Raw genomic sequence first — 18,903 nt, 5'->3', positions numbered from 1 at the left:
TCTTCCGTCCTCACCACCAGGGTGAGCTCTCTGGCATTGCCCTGGCCAGTTCACCCTATGTAGTAGTGAACAAGGGCCAGGACCAGTTTCACGCCCTCAGGGCCAGCTCACCAACACCTACACCGCCAGGGCCAGCTCTACTGTGTTGTCCAGGTGAGGGGCAGGGGCCACTCTCCCGAGTGCTGCAGCTGGTAAGGGACAGGGACAATTCTCCTGCTCTTATGACCCCAGGGCCAGCTCTCCTACCTGCCACAGTTGGCGAGGGCCGGGGGTGGGGGTGGGGATTTCTCCCTTGCCCATGCCACCATATGGCAGATGTAGGGCAGAGCCAGATTTCCCACCCTCGTCTTCTTTTTCAATTTTTTTTTTACTATTTAAAACAGTCTTATTTTATATACCAATCCCAGTTTTCTCTCCCTCCCATCTTCCCACTCCCTCCTCTTTCCCCCCACCCCACTCCCATCCACTCCTCAGAGAGGGTGAGTCCTCCCACGGGAGTCAACAAAGTCTATCACATCACCTGAGGCAGGACCAAGGTCCTCCCACCCTGTGTCTAGGCTTAGCAAGGTATCCCTCCATAGGGAATGGGCTCCAAAGAGCCAGTTCATGCAGGAGGGATACATATTGGTTCCACTGCCCATGCCACACAACTGTCACCCACATTCAAGGGCCTACTTTGGTCTTCTGCTGGTTCCCTAGCTGTCAGTCCTGGGTCAGTGAGCTTCCATGAGCTCGAGTCAGCTGTTTCTGTAATCAGATTGATGCCTACCTTGATTATCATCATAGAACCTTCTGGAAGCAGATGTAGAGTTCCACAGCTGAGCACTGGGCTGAACTCCAGGAGTCTAGCCATAAAGAGGGAGGAACGATATTGTGAACAAAGGGGCTAACACCCTCAGGTTGATGGTCCCTGCTCACCCGTGCCCCCATCGACAGGGTCAGCTCTACTGTGCTGCCCAGACAAGATGCAGGACCTGCGTTCTTGAGTGCTGCGGCTGGTAAAATGGCCAATCAGCATCTTTCCCTTGCCCTCACCACCACACCGCAGACAAGAGGGCGGTACCAGCTATCTCACTCTCTAGCCCTTGGGGCCTGCTCACCCCTGCCCTGTCTACAGTGACAGCTTTACTGTGCTGCCCAGGTGAGGTGCAGTACCTGCTCTCCTGAGTGCTGCAGCTGGTGAGGGGCAGGACCAGTTCCCCTAGTGTTGCACTCAGTGAGGGGCAGGGCCAGCTCTGTACAGCCCTGTCCTCTCATCCTTCGGTGGTATCAGGAGCCATGGACAGCAACATGGGCCGCAATTGCAATAGGGCCATGAACCCAGACATGGGCACTGGCAGCAGCCCCAGGCCTAGACATCACCAAGCTCTTGGGTGGCAATCAAGACACCCACCTCAGTCCTCTCCTCACTGCTTTCACCTCTGTCCACTGGTCACGAACCATTCTGTCTCTCTCTCCCACACAACACCATATGTTTGCTCACTATAATGGGGCTTGACTGCCTGGTGCCAGAAGGCACCAGGTGTGCCTCTGTTTTGTCCTCGGCACCCAGGGTGGACTGCTCCAGGCATGCGTGTGGGCTCTGAGCATGGCACTGGGCAGGGCTGTGTTTTCTCCTCAGAACCCGGGGCAAGAAACAGCCCTCTCCAGAAGTCTTAGCGTAGGACAACAGCTCTGCCAGCACCTCAGCGAAGTCTCCTAGGAAGACTTGCTTGAACTCCTGACCTCCAGAGCGGTACATTTGCGTGTCGAGAATGCAGCCCAGTTGGTAAACTGCTTGTTTGGCATGCATGCAGCCCTGACTTCTACCCTCAGTGCCCAACAAAATGGGATGTGTGCCTGTAACCCCAGCACTAGGGAGGTGTAGAGGTAGGATGATCAGACGTTTAAGGTTATCTTTTACTACTGGCAAATTGGAGGCTAACCTGGGCTATAATGAGACATCTTATTAAAAGAAGGTGATAAACCTTTGAGTTTCTAAATGTGTGGTGATTTGTCATAGCAACTCTTTGAGAGTGCCCAGTGAAGGGGAAACTCAAATCCTGGTACTAATTCTTACAAGGCCTTTTAACGTAATTTAGCACTCAGTATGTTCCAGCAAAGGGCACAGGGCCTGTGGGCAGAGTGCCTTGCAGGTAGTAAGTGCTTGGTGAACAGGACCTGGGTTGCTGCATTGAGGCTATAGGTTCTGGAGAAAGTGCTGGTGAAGACTCTCCCTTTATGTCACCTGGATGTTACCCAAGTGTCCCTTGTGCTCAAAGAACTGAAGAGGAGGAAGTATTTATGTCAAAAGCAAACACGGAGAAGGGCGCTGGTCAATATTAGTACATCTCTTCACTGTGTCTGATGAGTGAGCAAAAGGAGCCGGTTTGGGCAACAGGAGGTGAACCGCTGCTGTGAGTGGGATGTTAGCCACCTCTGACGCTTTGTTCTTTCTGCCTCTGAGAACCCAGCTGGGAGCACTGGCTGGGAGGCAGGGCTATTCCAGGAACACTTGATGGTGCCTGCAGTTAGTTCCATAGGTGCCAGTGAGGATCCAGCCCCAGGAGGCTCTGGGCTCTAAGCCTGGTATAATATCTCCCAGGTCATCTGTGTCTGTGGCCCAGGTGAATCACTCAGAAGAATGGACGGGTGTTCCTGCAGCCAGGCCACTGAACATGTGTATATAAACACACCTCAAATCACTATCCTAGACCCACAGTCCCATCATCCAGTAGCTCAGCATTTCTGTGCATAGAACTGTTCATACCTGTGTCCAGTAAGTGACAACATTCACCAAGATGTCACCATGCCATGCCATCTCTTCATCCTCAGACACCCATTTCCCTCTGACACCAGTCCCTGTGACCTTGTGTGTGTGTGTGTGTGTGTGTGTGTGTGTGTGTGTGTATGTAATGGTGCATATGCAACCTCATGCTCACATACATGCCCTCTCTTCTCCCACACACGATGGGACTCTCCTGCCCACTGTGACGGATGTGCGTTTGGAGAGTGACGGGTGTGACAGGGAACTCTGGGCCAGGCCCACTGTCTTCTGTTGTTCCCTTTTGCATGAAGGATCAACGTGTGACCAAGATCAGGGCTCATTGTTGGGGGTCAGGGCTCAGACAGTCTCCTGCCCTCCCTCCAAGAATCATATTTCTGGAAGAGGGTGGAGACACAAGGCTATCCCCCTGCCCTCTGGGCACCCTTGCTTCTGAACCTTGACTGGGCTTGCCTGGAATAGTTGGGAACACTCCTGGGAAGCATCCTCCTTCAGAGAGCTACAGATCCTTGGGCTGAAACAGCCCAGTTCCAGACACAGGTGTGAAGAGTTCTGTGTCCAGATAGCCAGCAGCTGGGAGCCATGCTTGCGTACGTGGCAGACCCATCTCACGGGGAACGGAGACATTTGACAAGGCCATGTTTGCAGAGAAAACACTTGCAACCACAAACAAACCTGCCACTCCCTTGTGGTCCGCAGGCTGCAGTGGGGGAGCCTCAAAAAGCAGCCTGTGCACTTGCTCTCCAGGCGAAGCATCCCAAGACGGAGTCTCCATCTGCTTTGAGAACCTCCGAGGTAGGAATGGGCTGGGTGGCTGCTTCTCCCTCTGGTCTGTGGGGGTGCTGCCTCCAGTCATCTCCTTGCAACAGGCACCACCTGTCCCTGGCCTATGCAAAGAACATTGGCAAGCGCCATCTTGCTGGGTTTCAGGTAGCTCATTAGAGCATTGGCTTCTTATTTCTGCAGCCGGGGCGAGTCCCCCTCTCTCAGAGCTGGGTTCACAGTGGCTGGTCTGGTCTCGGGGGACCTGAGCCACTCTTAGGATATTCCTCAGTTGGCTCATGGAGATGGGTCATCCCTGGTAAGATCTAGACAACTGAACACCAGGCTAACCTGGCACAATGGACCGGGCACCTGACTTCCAGTGACTGGACTGTAGGATGCTAGGGCTGAGTGCTCTTCACAGGACAGGCAACTGTCTTCCGTATCCCCATCATGACCTCACCAGTCTCTTCTGACACTGCCTGGGTCTTGCCTCTCTGCCCTGCTCCCCTAAATCCTGTCTGTTGTGTCACTTCAGGAAAGGCCATGTTTACTTGAGGGTCTTGGCTATTTTTAAGACACTCTTGTGGTGTCTTACAAAGTAGGTAATTGCTAACATAGAAATGTAAAAATGGATGTATTGAGGTTTGGAGCAGGGCTCTGACCACTACTCAGCCTGGATACAAGCTGGGATGAGACATGAGTGCCCAAGGGTGGATGGATATCTGCTCAAGCTCCCTGATGCTTGTCCCTACACTGGCCTACAGATCCTGGTGTAGTGACTGGAAGAATTATGGCTGGGGCGTGCAGTCTGGGACCACTGCTGGTGCTGCTGCTGGCCGTGGTCAGTGTCTCCTTGCCTATCACTGTGGTCCGACTCAACAAGGCAATGCTGGATTATGGTAAGAGACCTGCCAACTTGCCTCCCAGTGTGTAGGTGAGAACCAGATCTGAATGGACACAGGTGTCTCAGAGGACCCGTATGTTACTTATTTCTGTGGTGCTTGGGATGGGACCCAGAACCCAATGCACGCTGGGCAACTGCTCCACCATTGAGTGGAATCCCAGCCCAGAACTGCATCCCAGCTGGCCTAGAACGTGATGCTAGGATTGAGGTGTGTACCGGCAGAGGACCTGGATTTGTATGTGTCACTGTGTCCTGCTGCTCAGTGGCGAATTAGGGAGTCTGGGGTGAGCAAGTAGTGTGACCATGCACTAGCACACACACACACATACAGCTGTGCCCTTGTGCCTTGTGTAGGTAGGCATATTCTTAAAAACAAAAACATGTCCCCCAACACATAAACAAACAAAAGCCTCCCAAACAAAAAGACTTATTTTTAATCATTAAACTTTTTTTTTTTTTTAATGTGTGTGTGAGGCAGAGTCTCCTTAGGTAGCCCAGGCTATTCTCAAACTCTCGATCCTCCTACCCCAGCCTCCCTAATTACTGGGATTACAGGCATGAGCCCCTGGACCTGGGTTAATTAACTTGAGTGATTGTCTTTGTACCTGAGAGTTCTTGTGAGTTTGGAGTGCCAGGGAGATGTGATCTGAGCACTGGGGAGGGTGTATGTCTGAGGCATGTGTCTGAATGTGTGTGCACAGCTGTGCCTTGCACCCCAAGTGCACACATGTACATGTGTAGTGTCTGTGCTCACACAGGGACCAAGGAGAGGGGTGTCAAGTGCAGCAAGGCAGAGGCATCCTGGAATTGTATCTCTGCAGGGCTCAGTGGCAGAGAGCCAGTTGCTCTGTGCTGCTCGGGAGGTAGTGGTGGGGTTGGGGGGAGGTGGGAAGTAAGGGAGGGGGCACAGGTGGCCTTACTGCTAGGTGCTTTTGAGTCCTGCTCTCTCCCATGGGAAAGGCCCAACGAGTAAACTGAGGCCCCACAGGGAAGAACGAGGTCACAAAAACCCGAGGTCCCAGCATGGAGACCTTCATTTCCCCTCAGTTGCCTCTCAGGAAACTGTTCCACCAAAATGGGGTCTGGAGATGCATTCCCAAAGGTCAAATCCAACTGGATTAGCCTGTGAGGGACTCCATCCAGACCAGAGAAGGGACCTTAATGGCCAGGACACGAAGCTGTCAGTCAGCAGCTTCCGCCAGGGCACACAGCTCTCTAGAACCTTGCTTCTGGGCAGATGGGCAGACAAGGAAAGTGGTCAGTGATCCATGTAGGAGGATGGTTCACACACAGCAGGAATGGATGCCTGGGACAGAGACCTGAGGGTGGCCTCCTGGGTGTCTGCCCTGCCCTCTGCTTGTTCTGTGCAGGGCTCCTTTGTCCCAGGTCTCCCGGGCTCATCTACCTGTGTTTATTCTCTGTGGGTGGAAACCTGGCAGGAGGCCTGTGCAGCCCACAGTGCTTCCAAGTCTGGATGAGTGGCTTCTGGAGTCCTCTCTCCCCAGAGTGCAGGCCCTGTGTCAGGGAGCACTGTAGATGGAGTCTCAGTTCAGTCACAGATGGCCAGACTTGGGTGGGCACCAGGAACATGGAGACCATGACCTTTCTTCTTGCTCGGGGAAACTGAGGCTCAGATAGGGTCAAAGACATTCACCATGCTAGTGAGTCTGAGCCAAGTTCTAGCCTCTTGGCTTAAATTCAGTCTTCCTTCTAGAACCATTGTCTCTCTTTATGATTCCTCTGTCTACTTAGCTGGATCCTGATAGTACAGGCGAGGGGGAAGCCAGCAGGTCCAGAGCTATGCTGCTTTATCCGGGTCTGCCTTTCTCTCAGTCAGGAGTCTTCACCCCTCTGTAAGCTAGGCATAGGAACAGAAGAAAATGCTCAAAACAGCACGTGGCACGCCCGGAGGACTCTGTGGCGACAGCTACCATTAGTGTGTTAGTGGAAAGGTCCACAGCCTCGGCATGGAGTGTGCCTGTGCACTGGTTGTTTACCGTGGTCCTGAGAGATGAGCGTTGTAATTAGTGCACATACAGAGATGGAGAAAGCATGGCGTGCAGCAGCCATGCAGGCTGTGAACAGCAGAGCTGGGATTTGGGTCCAGCACCTGGGGCACATGTGATCAGGATGAAGCTGCCCCTCTTCTCTCCTCCCAGGGGATGCTTCCTCAGGATTGGTGGGTGGCTCCTTCAGCTGGTGACTTGGGAAAGCTCTAGGGACAATTGGGGCTCAGATGGAGATTCGTGAGAGGGCTGAGGATTTTATGGTCTTGGAGGAATGGGATGAAGAAGGGTCGGGAAATGGAGGGCATGATAATAGGGCACACCTCATGGGCTTGCATGGAGCAGCCATTCTGCCAATGTGCCACCTAGTATCTGAGCGCCTTCACCCGAAGGGCAGGACAGGTGGTAGGTGGTGTGGTCATCATGCTTGGTGGATCCAGGCGCTTGAACTCACCATGCCCTGGACCCACAGTGTCGGACATCGGGAAAGTCCCTCTCCAGCGGGCCCTGCAGGTCCCTGTCTCTGATTTCCCGGATTGGAGTGATGCGGTGCTTCAGTCTACCAGGTGAGTGTTCCCACCCTCCAGAGAGAGTGCTGTAGTCCTCCTGCTGCTAGCTGGAATGCTCCGATGGCCAAGGGAGTGGTGCTTTGGCTCATTAGGAGGGAGTGCTCCAACTGTTAGGTAGATACTCTACCTAATGAAGTGCTCCCATCTACTGGACGTAGTGCTCTGGACTATCAGATGGGCATACAGGTCCATAGGTGAGTAAACCCAACCAGGTTAGAGGCTCCCACCAGTGAGCGGGTGAGGTTATAAGAAGTCTTGGCTGATTGAGTCACTTGGTTACCGGCACTAAGGGGCTCAGACTGGCCCTGGGTCCACAGATCCGGTAAGGCTATCTATCAACTTCTTCCTCCAAATGTTGGACACCAAATTTAGACACAAGGACAATCTAAACTATGTGCTTGCCCATTAATGCATGAAGACCCAAAGGGATGGAGACACCCAAACAAACACAGTGGCCATATTACCTATCCCTACAGGAATACCGACTGGCTACTGTCAGAGTTTCGGGCACTCGAGAAATCTGCTGCTTTCTATGTGCTTACCTACGTACTCACCTATCTACCAGCTATAATTTTCTTTTTTTTGTTCCTGTTTTGTTTGAGACGGGGCCTCGCTATGTGGTTGAGGTTAGCCTTACACTTGAAATCATCCTGTCTCAGATTCCTGAAACATGGTGATCAGGGCCTTGAAATACGGGGCCTAACTTATCTAGACTCTTAAATGGTGGAAACTAATACAAAAACTTAGACCCCAGAACAGTGTACAGGTCGATGGACAGGCAGCTTGGGGCCAATAGTTTGAGACTTCCAAGGCAGGGATGGAGTGAGTGTTGTTTATATGTTAATGGCTATGACCCTAACAATGCACCGGGTAGGTACGGAACCACCTGGACCAGAAGACCCTTGCTTTCAGCAGGAGAGTATCCAGGATGGCTGCAGCTGAATACTGTAAGCGTAAGATAGGCTTGTAGAGCGAGAACAGTAGTGGGTCCACGTCACCCCAGGTTAAAATGAGGCATTTGAAAGTGTGGTCGTTTACTGATGCCTGAATCATCCCAAGCTTACCCTGCCAGGGAGAAAATGACTTTTCACTTAGGCAAAAAGGAAGTCACAGAGTACTCACTGGGTGTTTCCTGTTGCTGGGGGCCAAAGGTGATGCTAGAATATTGTGGGGATTTCAGTGTCTCTTCTTTGCCTTCCTGGGAAATGGTCAGAAGCTGTTAGAACCTCACAGGATTATCTTGCTGAAGCCAGGCCCCTCTGCTTGCCTTCATAACAGCTGGGCATGTCGCGAGCCTCCTCACCCACCAGAAAGCCCTTCTTTATAACATCAGCATGTGGGGGTGGCTCGGGGAAGCCTCCCCGGAGCTGTTTCTGTGTTTAATGGGAGTTCCCTTGTCCCTTGGATTCCAACCCTACAGTGTCCAGATTCTGGATGTCCACCTGCCCCGCCTCCACTTGAAATTCATTGCTGGTTTTGGGATACTCTTATCAGCAGCAGCCAATTTCACGATCAAAGTCTTTCGGTGAGTGAGAGTCCTTGTTGGAGGGCAGGAGTTTCAGGGTCTCTCCCAGGGAAGAGTGAGGGGAGGGGGCTAACGATATCTCCGTGCCCCTTCCCACCCTCTGGGGGAGTGAGACAGGGGAGAACCTTGGAGACCTTAGTCCAGCCCCAATAGCTGTGCAGCCAGTGGAGCTGCTTCAGCTTCTCCAGCCCTCAGTTTCTGTATCTGAGGTGAGATGAACCTTGCAGGGATCAGTGAGGGTTGAATTGATGGATTTGGTGTTTTGATTATGGCATCTTGCCTCTTCTACAGTACAAAGCACAGAGTAGATGCTTAATAAATTGTGTTATCAGCCTTATTTCTCTGTGCTAGGCAGCTTCTTGTGTAACTGCATTTAACACTCAAGTTGTACGCTGACATTTCAAGGAATCCTTTATCTTTATTGCTTTGTCCTAGCACTGTGATGTTATGGGTACTCCTTAGTGCTGTGATGGGGAGTGCTCCTTAGTGCTGAGATGGTGAGTGCTCCCTAGTGCTAAGATGGTGAGTGCTCCTTAGCGCTGATGGTGAGTGCTCCTTAGTGCTGATGGGGAGTGCTTCTTAGTGCTGATGGGGAGTGTTCCTTAGCGCTGATGGTGAGTGCTCCCTAGTGCTGATGGTGAGTGTTCCTTAGTGCTGATGGTGAGTGCTGAGATATTGCTTTATGGGTGCTCTCTGTGACTGGACATAGAGCTGATGTTCTCACAGGGTGAGGTCTTGGAGAGCTCAGCACAGTGCTAAGAAGCAGGCACATCCATCCATTCTCATGTCAGTTTCACAGAAGGGAGAGCTGAGACTCACTCTAGCCAGTGTGTGGCCCAGAGCCCTTGTCACAGGAGTCCCAGAAAGCCCGAGTCATATTCAACTGCTGTACTGTGGAGTTTGGCCCAGGCCTGGGGGTATGTGTGGTCTTCATACACCAGGATGGGTTAAGGTCTGGCCTCCTGCAGAGTCCCGGAGCCCATGGAGCTGTTGCTGCCTGTGGCCTTGCTGGCTGATGTGCACGTGGCCCGGGATTCCATTGGGACCCTTGTGCTCAGCATCTCCACCTGCTCTTCACTCTTCAGCCCAGCCAGCACGCTGGATGGCAGCAACAGGTGGGTTCCTGAGGGCACTGGGTCTCAGGGGTTCCCGACACCAAGGCTATGGGACGACTACTCAAGTTTCTCACTCAAGTCTGCATCCAGTGGCCACAAAGGATCAAGGAGGCTCCATAATCACATCTGTCCTATGACTTAGCACAGAGAGGCCCAGAGAGAACTAGGGACCTGGTTGATGCCACGCAGCCTGCGTCTTGAGCACTTCCCTCTGTCAGCTACCAGGGCACACTTACTAGTAATGATGAGGCCAATCAGTCTGGATGCTCGGGCCCTTATAGGCCATCCCACCCTGCAGAGGTGGACATTCCAGGGATGGGAGGTGAGGTAGGACCAGTCAAGCTCTATAGCAGGGGGCTGTTCAGGTCAGCATGTAAGGCTAACAGCAGCTGCCCCTTGCGCCTGCTCTGTGGATGCCACTCTTGGCTCTTCACAAGAGTCTTCTCCATGAGCTCCACAGTGTCTGATTGGGGCATGCCAGGGTCTCCATGCCACAGGAAGAAATCGGAGGCCCAGAGTACAGGAGACTCTAGGCAGACTTCACCATCCCATTGCCTGGGAGCTTCCTTACTATGCCTGCTCTTTCCTTGTTTTTGTCCACTCTGAGGTGACTGAGCACTGGGAAGTCCTAAAAGAAGTGCCCCCCAAAGCTCGACCTTTTCCCTGGAGAGCAGTGAGCGTGCAGGAATCCAGCCATGCTGGCCTCTCCTGGCTGCAGAGGGGAGCTATAAACACAGAGATATAGCTTCTCCCCCCAGAGTGAAGCAGGCTGTGGCTGAGATCAAACAGAAGATCTGTTAGTTCCTCTGGGCCGCCGTTGAGAAATGCCGATTTAAACCCTAGTTCAGAGGGGAGCCTGAAGTCCAGTGCTAGGCAGACACTCTGCAGAGCATCACAGGGCACTGGAGCCAAAGTGACAAGGGAACCTGAGACCCCAGCTCCACTCCCCATGCCTTCTCACCCTAGTAGCTCTGGAGCCAGCTGGCTGAGAACATGGCCACGTGGGGCGTTTTCCAAGGTCCAGTTGTTCGTATCTGTCTCTCCTGAGCTGGGCCCCCACTACCACCATCTTGGCTACTTCCAAACCTTGAGAGGAAGGGTCCTTTCTCTGAGTCTCAAGCTCTTCCTCTGTGGGGGTGCAGACCACCGTTCTAACACTGTCAGGAGCATGGTGAGGTCTCAGATGGGATCTCTGGGCTGCTGGCTGAGGATAGAGACTTCTGTCCCAGCTGTCTGTGTGGTTCTGCTAAGAGCCACGCCCTGGGAACTCAGGGACACTTTCTGTACCACTTCCTCAGAACCTCCCAGGAGCTGCTGGACCTGGTGCAGGAGCACATCCGAGCTGACCTGAGCAATACGGTAAGGGGCTTCCGGCAGATGACGTAGCTTAGAAGGCCTGAGGCATGAGCAGTGGGGCTGCAAGCCTTGGGGGAGGGGCATTGTATCTTGATGTGCCTATGTGGGCTTCAGTGCATGTAAGTGTACTGTATATGTGTGTTGTGTGCATGTGTGTCCATGTAATGTGATATATATATATATCATATTCTTTCACTAAGACTTTACTTCAGTCTGTGATATTATTTTAAATAGAAGGCCCTTCATGGGGTGCTTCCAATTTCTTCATGAGAACAAGAAAGAGGCCCATGTTCAGTTCTGAGGAGGAGTGGGGGCACTCAGGCATGGGTGGACTTTAGGGAGCTTGGGAGACAGTGACAAATCTTCCCAGAGTAGTCCTGATCCCATGTCAGAAGGTGGGGGTAGGGGAAACGTTTTGGGGGAGATAAATTTGGAATGAACAAAGTAAGACAAGCCTGATGCCCCCTCCCCCAGGCTGTTCTATGGACAGGCCAGCCTTGGGTGAGGGTACTAAGGTAGGAAAGGAGTTCAGAACTGGGGACTGCAGAGCCAGCAAAAATGTATGTGTCTACCTAGTGTGTGTCATCTCCACCCCAGGGGTGATGGCAATATTCACAGGCTAGGAGCACCCTGGCCTTGCAGTCCCCTCCTTGCCAAGTGCCCGTGTCCTCCTCTCCATCCTTTGGCAGCTTCTCTTGCCTCCTCAGCACCCTAAGAGGGGTGGATGCCAGCCATTTCAAGGAGGAAAAGGAAAGGACTCTAGGCTTGCTGTGTGCCTGGGAGGCTTTTGGGGGCTGGGGCAAGGGCCTGCAGCCTGACTGTTCCTCACCCACAGCTCCAAATCTCCCTCACAACAGCTGCCTCTCTTTTGCTACAGCTGTGCTTGCAAGTCTCTGGCCTGGTTCAGGACCTCAATGTCCATTTGGGTACTTTAATTGGTAAGACCTGGAATCCAGTGGATGGGAGGGTGGGTCTTAAGAACCTATAAAGATGTCTCCCTTGGACCTGGTAGTATGGTCTTCATTGCTGGCTTCTGAGAAAAAGGAGGCCCTTGGGGAGGTCACCTAGGACTCCCCAAAGCACATGGCTGTCCACAGAACTTGGCCTCCTCTAGATTCCAGAATGAATTCTTTGATCCTAGAATCTACCTATTTTAGGTCAAATTGCCAAAAATCAAAATAAAGCTGAATGTTTAAGCCACGAATGTTACTGTTGGAGAAACTAAGCTGCATTGGCTCTTAGGATATAGATTCTCACCGTCAGAGTCTCGGAGGTTTTGGAAACAGATCCTCAGAGTCAGGGAACCCTCCTGTACAGGGAGGCTGGACACTGTGGTGTGTCTATCACTGGAGGTGCTGGGCCTAAGGCTTGCTTTGCCTATCATGTGGGCTGTGGGTATGAAGATGTATGCTCCTTACCTGGATATGGGGACACTGGTTCTGCAACCCTCTCAAAAGGACACATATATGTCCATCCCCCTGGGACCACATGATCATTAGTTCTGGTTTCTGAGTCTTGATAATGACAGAAAGGAAGAAGGAACAGGGAAGGAGAAAGAGGATGAGAAGGAGGAGGAATAGAAAAAAAGAAGGAAAGAGAAGAAGAGGAAGAAGAGGAGGAGGAGGAGGAGGAGGAAGTAGTAGTAGTAGTAGTAGTAGTAGTAGTAGTAGTAGTAGTAGTAGTAGTAGTAGTAGTAGTAGTAGTAGTAGTAGTAGTAGTAAGATCTGGGTGTCCTTGTTCTGGTGTTTGAACTCCTGAGGGAGATGTGTGGTCAGGTGGAGGCGCCAAAGCTTTGGGAGCATACTGACTTGTGTATGTCTCCTTGGGCAAGAATGAACTGACCACACTGCATGCAGAGAAACTTGAGTGGACTCTGTGGTGATGAGAAGAGACAGAGGAAGTCATTGGTCTGGCTGACCAGTGGGAACTCTCTTCTTCCCGTATGCCCTTCTTGCCTCCATTAGGTGGACTGGGCCTGGGCTGAGCCTTCTCCTTCTGTAATCTGAGCTCAACGGTCTTTAGCTGATTGAGAATGTTAGCAAACATGCCTGTTACCCTTGCATCTCAGTCAGTCAGCAAGCTGGGTGCACGCCTTCAAATGAGGCCTAGCTGGGCTGATGAGTTTGTGGCCTGGCTGTGGCTCAAAAAGGTCATTGGTAACTGTTTGCTGGCTCAGTGAGGGCCTGGTGCTCAATGTTTTTCTGTTTTCATGAAGGACTCAGTCCTGTGGGCCCTGAGTCCCAGATCCGCTACTCGGTGACCAGCACGCCCACTATCACCAGTAACTACATGTCTATGGATGTCAGAGTAAGTACCTCCCAGTCAGTCTGGGGCTGGCATCCTTGGTGTCCTAAGAGGGTAGAGGGTAGAGGGAAGAAGGTGGCTGGTACTCCAGGTGGGAGTGCGGCCACGTTTTCATGGCTAGGTTAGTTCCTGGGGGTCCTGGGTCTGTTACAGGCCTACCGTCCTTGTTGCCCTGCATGTGTGCCCCTGCCTTTATCCAGGCCATTCTCTTCCTGCTTGGCAAGCCCATCCTCCTGCCTCTGCATGGTGCTCACCCCTTTGTGTTGCCATGGCCTTTGGGTGCTGAAGGTGCCATGGCAACAGTGGGGCTCTCCCAGCACCTGTTCGACTGTGCCCTCCTGATGCTGCAAAAGGCTGGATCCCTCAACCTGGAGATCACGGGGCAGCTGGTGAGGGCTGGGTCTGTCACCCAGGTCCTGTGGCAGGGTGCCCTGTGGCCCATTCTGGTGATATCCTGTAGATGTGGAGTCATGGGCAGTGGGCAGCTAGAGTTGGGGCTACTGGTTGGCTCTCGGAAGGAACCCGTGGATAAGGAACTCTACCCGTGAGGCCAAGTGGTGGCCTTGACTGTGAAACTGCCTAAACTCTGTCCTGATGGAAACTGATTTCAGAATTCAAAGAACAACCCTCTGAACACCTCCATGCTGGGCCAGCTCATCCCTGAGGTGAGTGACATTTCTGCTCATAGCAAGCCAGAGGCTCAGGGATTGGGTGGGGCTTTTATGGTCTCCCTCTACCCCAAGGGTGTGTGTGTGTGTGTGTGTGTGTGTGGGGTGGTCAGCACCTGTCTTTAGCCCTCTCTCCTGAGCTTAGGGACTGCCCATCCCAGGCAGCTGCACTTTCTTCTCTCTCTGCCTGTTATGAGTCTGATGGTCCATTTCACTCTCTTTTCTAATCCCTGCCTGCCTGTAAAATCTAGCTCAGAGTGGGTGACACACACCTGTGATCCTAGTACTTGGGAGGCAGGAAGATCACCAGCTCAAAGCCAGCCAGGGTGTATAGCAAAATCTTGCCTTAAAATCAAAGCAAAACACCAACACAAGAATCCCCTCTGAGGAGCTCAAGTCTGGTCCAGAAGCCTGGGCAGGACCCACTTCTGAGCTCAGTCAGGAATAGAGGGTGATGGTTTATCAACATCCAACATGGAAGACTGCCAGTCAGGAGCGTGTACGATCCTCTCCCTCTCCTTCTCCCATGTCCCAGGTGGCCCGCCAGTTCCCTGAACCCATGCCCGTGGTACTCAAGGTGCAGCTGGGTGCCACACCCGTGGTCACACTCCACACCAACTTCTCCACTCTGCAGCTGCGGCCCATTGTAGAGGTCCTCGCTGTGTCCCCCAGCTCAGCCTTGCAGTTCCTTTTCTCCCTCGATGTGGTGAGTGACAGGCCAGATGGGACAGTGGGGCTGGGGTGATGTTCCTCTCGAGACCTTACATGCTCTATACTCTTCTCATTTGCTTTGATTCACATCTCTCTCCTGAACACGCCAGGACATTCCGCCTCAGGACCGTGGCACATGCGGAACCCTCTGCCTGGCACTCTTTCCCTTTCCTTTTGGCATGATTGCTTTTTCTTCATTTTTCAGTTCTTAGCTTAAGTGTTGGAGCCTTGCTCAGAGCAGCCTTCTTGGGCCACCCTGCGTGAGAAGGTCCCCATCACTCTCTGCCTTTGTGACAGCCTCTGCTTTTGGGAAAGCCCCTGTCTGATTGCTTCTGGAAGGTCCCCACAGGGAAGGGAAGGGACCCCACCTGTCTTCTTTATACTGTTGTTGCTCATAAAGTGCAGGCCACAACCTGACTTTTAGCCAGCTCCTAAGCATATGTGGTCTGCCCTTGCCAGGGAGGGGCGGGAGGCTCTACAGTGCACCTTCTGACTTGCTCTTCTTATACACATAGATGGTGAACCTAAACCTTCAGCTCTCTGTGTCTAAGGCAAAGCTTCGGGGGACCACGTCTATGTTAGGGTAAGTGAGCCTCTGACCCTGGAGCCCCAGTGTGCTCTCAGACGTAGTGATGTGAGCTTCAGGGGAAGCTGGCGTACGCTGAGCCCACCCCTGCTTTTCTTTCAGGGGGCTCCAACTCTCTGTGGCCACCTCCAATGTGGGCTCCATGGATGTGAGTGGAGCACTGGACTGCCTTAAGCCTTGGGAAGGGCTGTGGGAGAGTGAGACTGACTCACACCTCAGTGCCACCATAGCTCCCCTGGGATGGCTGGGGACAGGGACCTACTTGCTCTCCATTTGTCCCCACTCCCTTGTCTGTTTCTTTGCCTGTGGGCAAGTGATTGATTCATCAGCTCAACCCTCAGTCAGTGCTCATTGGTCCGGCACTGGCTGGCTCATCATGTCACATGGTCAGGCTCTTGCCACCATGCACACATTCCTTTATCCCCATGCATCATGGGATGTGAGTTAGTATACCTAAGTCGTCCACCCAGCTGCCAGTCTGCCAGCCTAACTTCCATCTGTCATCAGGCATCTGTTGGCTAGCCCTCCTGTTGGTAACTCTGGGATGAGGGTCAGAGTTGTCCCTGGGTTGCCCGACTCAAGGCTGATCTGGCTGGGGAGTTGATTAGGGTCAGCTGATGTGGGAGAGCTGCCCTCCCTCATCCTGTGTCTCGGATGCCTGTCCATCTGTATGTTTAACTGCATTCTCTTTGTCTTTCCTGGGACTGGTCCCTCTACCCCACCCAACCCTTGGCTGTTGCTGCAGATGGATCAAGTGTACACACTCATAAGCACTGTATTCCAGAAGCCCCTGCTGGATCACCTTAATGGTGAGTCCTGCTCTTTGCTGCTCTGGCCCCTCTGGTGCCCTCTTGAGCCCTGTCCAAGTCCCCAAACCCTCTCAGGCTCAAAGATTAAGAGGGTGTTTTTTAGAGGCCAGCTGCCTCTGCCTCTTAGTACATATTTGTATAACCAATAGATGGTCTCCGATCCTGTCTCGATTTCCCTTCTGTGCTGTGCGGGTGAGCCCACCTTCTACTCTAGGTCACACAGTTCCCAAGCTGCCAGCACAGGGCTGGCTGCAGATGAGACTCTTCCTTCTGACTAACTCGGACACTTCTGTCTCTCTACAGCTCTCCTGGGCATGGGAATTGCTCTCCCAAGCGTGCTCAATCTCCACTATGTCCACTCTGAGGTCTCCATCTGTGAGGTGAGAGCTGTTGAGTGACCGGGGAGCCTCTTTAGAGAGGGGGAAGTGTCACCCCTCTGGGAGCTCACCCTGCATCTTCCAAGACCACACAGCAAACACTAACGCAGTGAGATGGAGGAGCCAGGACCCAAGAGACCATGGTGGGATGGGCCCTCCCTTCTCACCATACCTCACACCAGAGACTTCAGGTCTTCAACCTTTTCAGGATTCTGAGTCCTGAGATGGGCTTGGCCTCTTGGTGTCTAAGGTGAACGGTAGAGAGATTTTGTTTTCTTTTTTTGCAGCTGGGTAGGTAACTTCCTGATCTTTCTATGGTTAGTGTTCCTGGGTCTGGAATCTTAGACCCAGGGTGGAATTCATCCTGACAGAGAGAATGACTCCCTATGATCTCTTCCTGTCTCATCTGGGAACTCAGAACAAATTCCTTCAACAGGCTGAGCAAGGATAGGAAATGGGACAACGGTCCAAAAGTGGGGCTTAGCAGTTCAGGGATGCTCACCCTGGGTCATTAAGAATGGTGGCCTCAAGGCTCTGATGATCCACTCTCATGAAGATGGATAGTTTAGGCACAGAGGAGATGGCTTGGTAGATTCACACTTGGTACTTGCAAGTGTGAAGACTCTGGTTTAGAGTCCCAGGATCACACTGGTCAAATGTGGTGGCCCAACTGTAATCCCAGCACCCAGGAGGTCAACCTCCAGCCTCCATACATGTAAATGTGAATGTATGCAATTATGTACATCACACACATAGACATAAAAAAGGATAAAAAAAGAGGGATGGTCAAAACACAGAGGACTCGGGAAGGTCATCGAGAGCTGGAGGCTAATCTGAGGCCTCTTCTCCCCTCTCTTAATTAAAAATAAATAGTCGTGTTAGTCACATGAGGCTAATGGTCACTAGACTAGACTACCCTCGACTCTGAGCTACCTATGGACAAGGACCGGGTCTCATTTGTTCTCTGTTGAGTCCTCAGCATCTTCCAGAGGGTTTGGTGTGTGCTAGAGGCTCAGCGGAGGCTTGACAAATGGGCACAGGGTTGGATGGATAGATAAATGATGGTGACCGGTTAGCAGCCGGCAGGAGTGTTCTCTTCAGTAGTGCAGCGTGGGGCATGTGAGGTACAGGGAGTGCCTGGCTCTGCTAGGGAAGTTGAGGCTTGGAGAAGGAACCAAGTGGTTCTGCACTCCTGGTCAGGAAACAGCAATGGCATAGGCTCTGTGCCTGGAGCATAGAGCATGTGCTGGTTTCATGCTGACCCACATTTTGAGGGCTCCCCCTTTGTGAGGCTCCCCCTTTTGAGGGCTCCCCCTCCATAGCTTTGTGAGGTGAGTGCTGCTACTTTTTTTTTTTTTCGAGACAGTGTTTCTCCGTGTAACAGCCTTGACTGTTCTGGAACTCTCTCTGTAGACCAGGCTGGCCTTGAACTCACAGAGATCTTCCTGACTCTGCCTTCTGAGTGCTGGGATTAAAGGCAGGTGCCACCAACGCCCTGCAAATGCTACTACTTAAGTGACAGAGTAGGAGATTGATGGCCACTTCTGATAAGAACACTACCCAGAAACAGATTGAAGGTGGCAACTAGGGGTTCCCCCATAGGCCTCTGAGTTAGCCATAGCTTTTTTTGGTCTTCCAGGGTTATGTTGTGATATCCAGTGGACTCGCCTACCAACGCTGAGCCAGGATGATGAAGAGAGCCGGCTATTCAGGAGCTTTCTTTCCCCAAGCCTGGGGACACTGAGGCAGAGCCATGTAGAATCATCATCACCAAGCCAGATTCCTGTCTGGGCTCCTTAATCTTTGTTGGACACCTGGGTCTCTCTCTTGCTTCCTTCCTCCTTCTTGGGCCCCTCCTGGGGAGGAGGCTTCTGGCTGCAAGCTGTGAAGACCTGCTCACTTCAACATTAAATATTTTTCTTGAGTTGCAACTCCCAACTGACGCTGTGTACCCGAGCCAGCTCTCTGTGTGCAGCCCCTGGGTCCCGAGCCACCCATACTGCCCCAGAGAGGAGGAGGATGGGAGCCTATCTCTGCTGACTATGCCTATTGGCTTTCACTCCTTGCCCAGGAGGCTCCTATTCTGAAAGAGGACCCTGGAGGGTGGCAAGGATGAGCTAAGGTTTGAGTAGTACATGTTCAGGTATTATGCCCTCTGCCTGGCGTCATTCCCTGCCTTGTAATTAGGTCAGACGAGCCCCGTGAGACGGCAGGCAGGCTCTGAGTTTCTTCTGTCCAGTGAGGAGATGGACATACCCAGAGCCCCAGAGCTGGACAGATCCAAGACTATGACCTTCTAGCATCTGAAGAGTTTGACCAGTTCCTGCCCCCATTTACTTGCCTCCCTTATGCCCATTTTTGTCCCTGTTTCCAAAATTTCAGGTGACGTTTTCCATGACCTTTTCAGGTACCCTTTTGCATCTTTAGCTTCTTATCACAAGCAA

General features: G+C 52.4%; 1 protein-coding gene across 1 annotated transcript; it reads left to right on the top strand.

Annotated features, from left to right (window-relative positions):
- Positions 1 to 4,319: 4,319 nt before the first annotated feature.
- Bpifb2 (BPI fold containing family B member 2) lies at positions 4,320 to 18,140 on the top strand. The gene is made up of 15 exons (XM_050151290.1): positions 4,320 to 4,428; positions 6,912 to 7,005; positions 8,429 to 8,533; positions 9,502 to 9,648; positions 10,947 to 11,007; positions 11,882 to 11,942; positions 13,220 to 13,311; positions 13,509 to 13,697; positions 13,920 to 13,973; positions 14,512 to 14,682; positions 15,203 to 15,270; positions 15,376 to 15,421; positions 16,019 to 16,082; positions 16,386 to 16,462; positions 18,099 to 18,140. Exons 1-15 carry the CDS (start codon positions 4,320 to 4,322, stop codon positions 18,138 to 18,140), a joined length of 1,380 nt encoding a protein of 459 aa, XP_050007247.1.
- The last annotated feature ends 763 nt before the right edge of the window (positions 18,141 to 18,903 follow it).

The sequence above is a fragment of the Alexandromys fortis genome, unplaced genomic scaffold (genome assembly GCF_014885135.2).
Source record: "Alexandromys fortis isolate MF-2015 unplaced genomic scaffold, M_Fortis_MF-2015_v1.1 scaffold_27, whole genome shotgun sequence".
NCBI lineage: Eukaryota > Metazoa > Chordata > Mammalia > Rodentia > Cricetidae > Alexandromys > Alexandromys fortis.
This window is presented reverse-complemented; position numbering and strand designations above follow the sequence as displayed.

Excerpts from the sequence above, each read along its gene's own strand:
- Bpifb2 (XM_050151290.1), top strand. The coding sequence starts at position 4,320 with ATGGCTGGGGCGTGCAGTCTGGGACCACTGCTGGTGCTGCTGCTGGCC. Across the intron at positions 13,974-14,511 it reads TGGGCCAGCTCATCCCTGAG|GTGGCCCGCCAGTTCCCTGA; the intron begins GTGAGTGACATT and ends CCCATGTCCCAG. Across the intron at positions 16,463-18,098 it reads CTGAGGTCTCCATCTGTGAG|GGTTATGTTGTGATATCCAG; the intron begins GTGAGAGCTGTT and ends TTGGTCTTCCAG.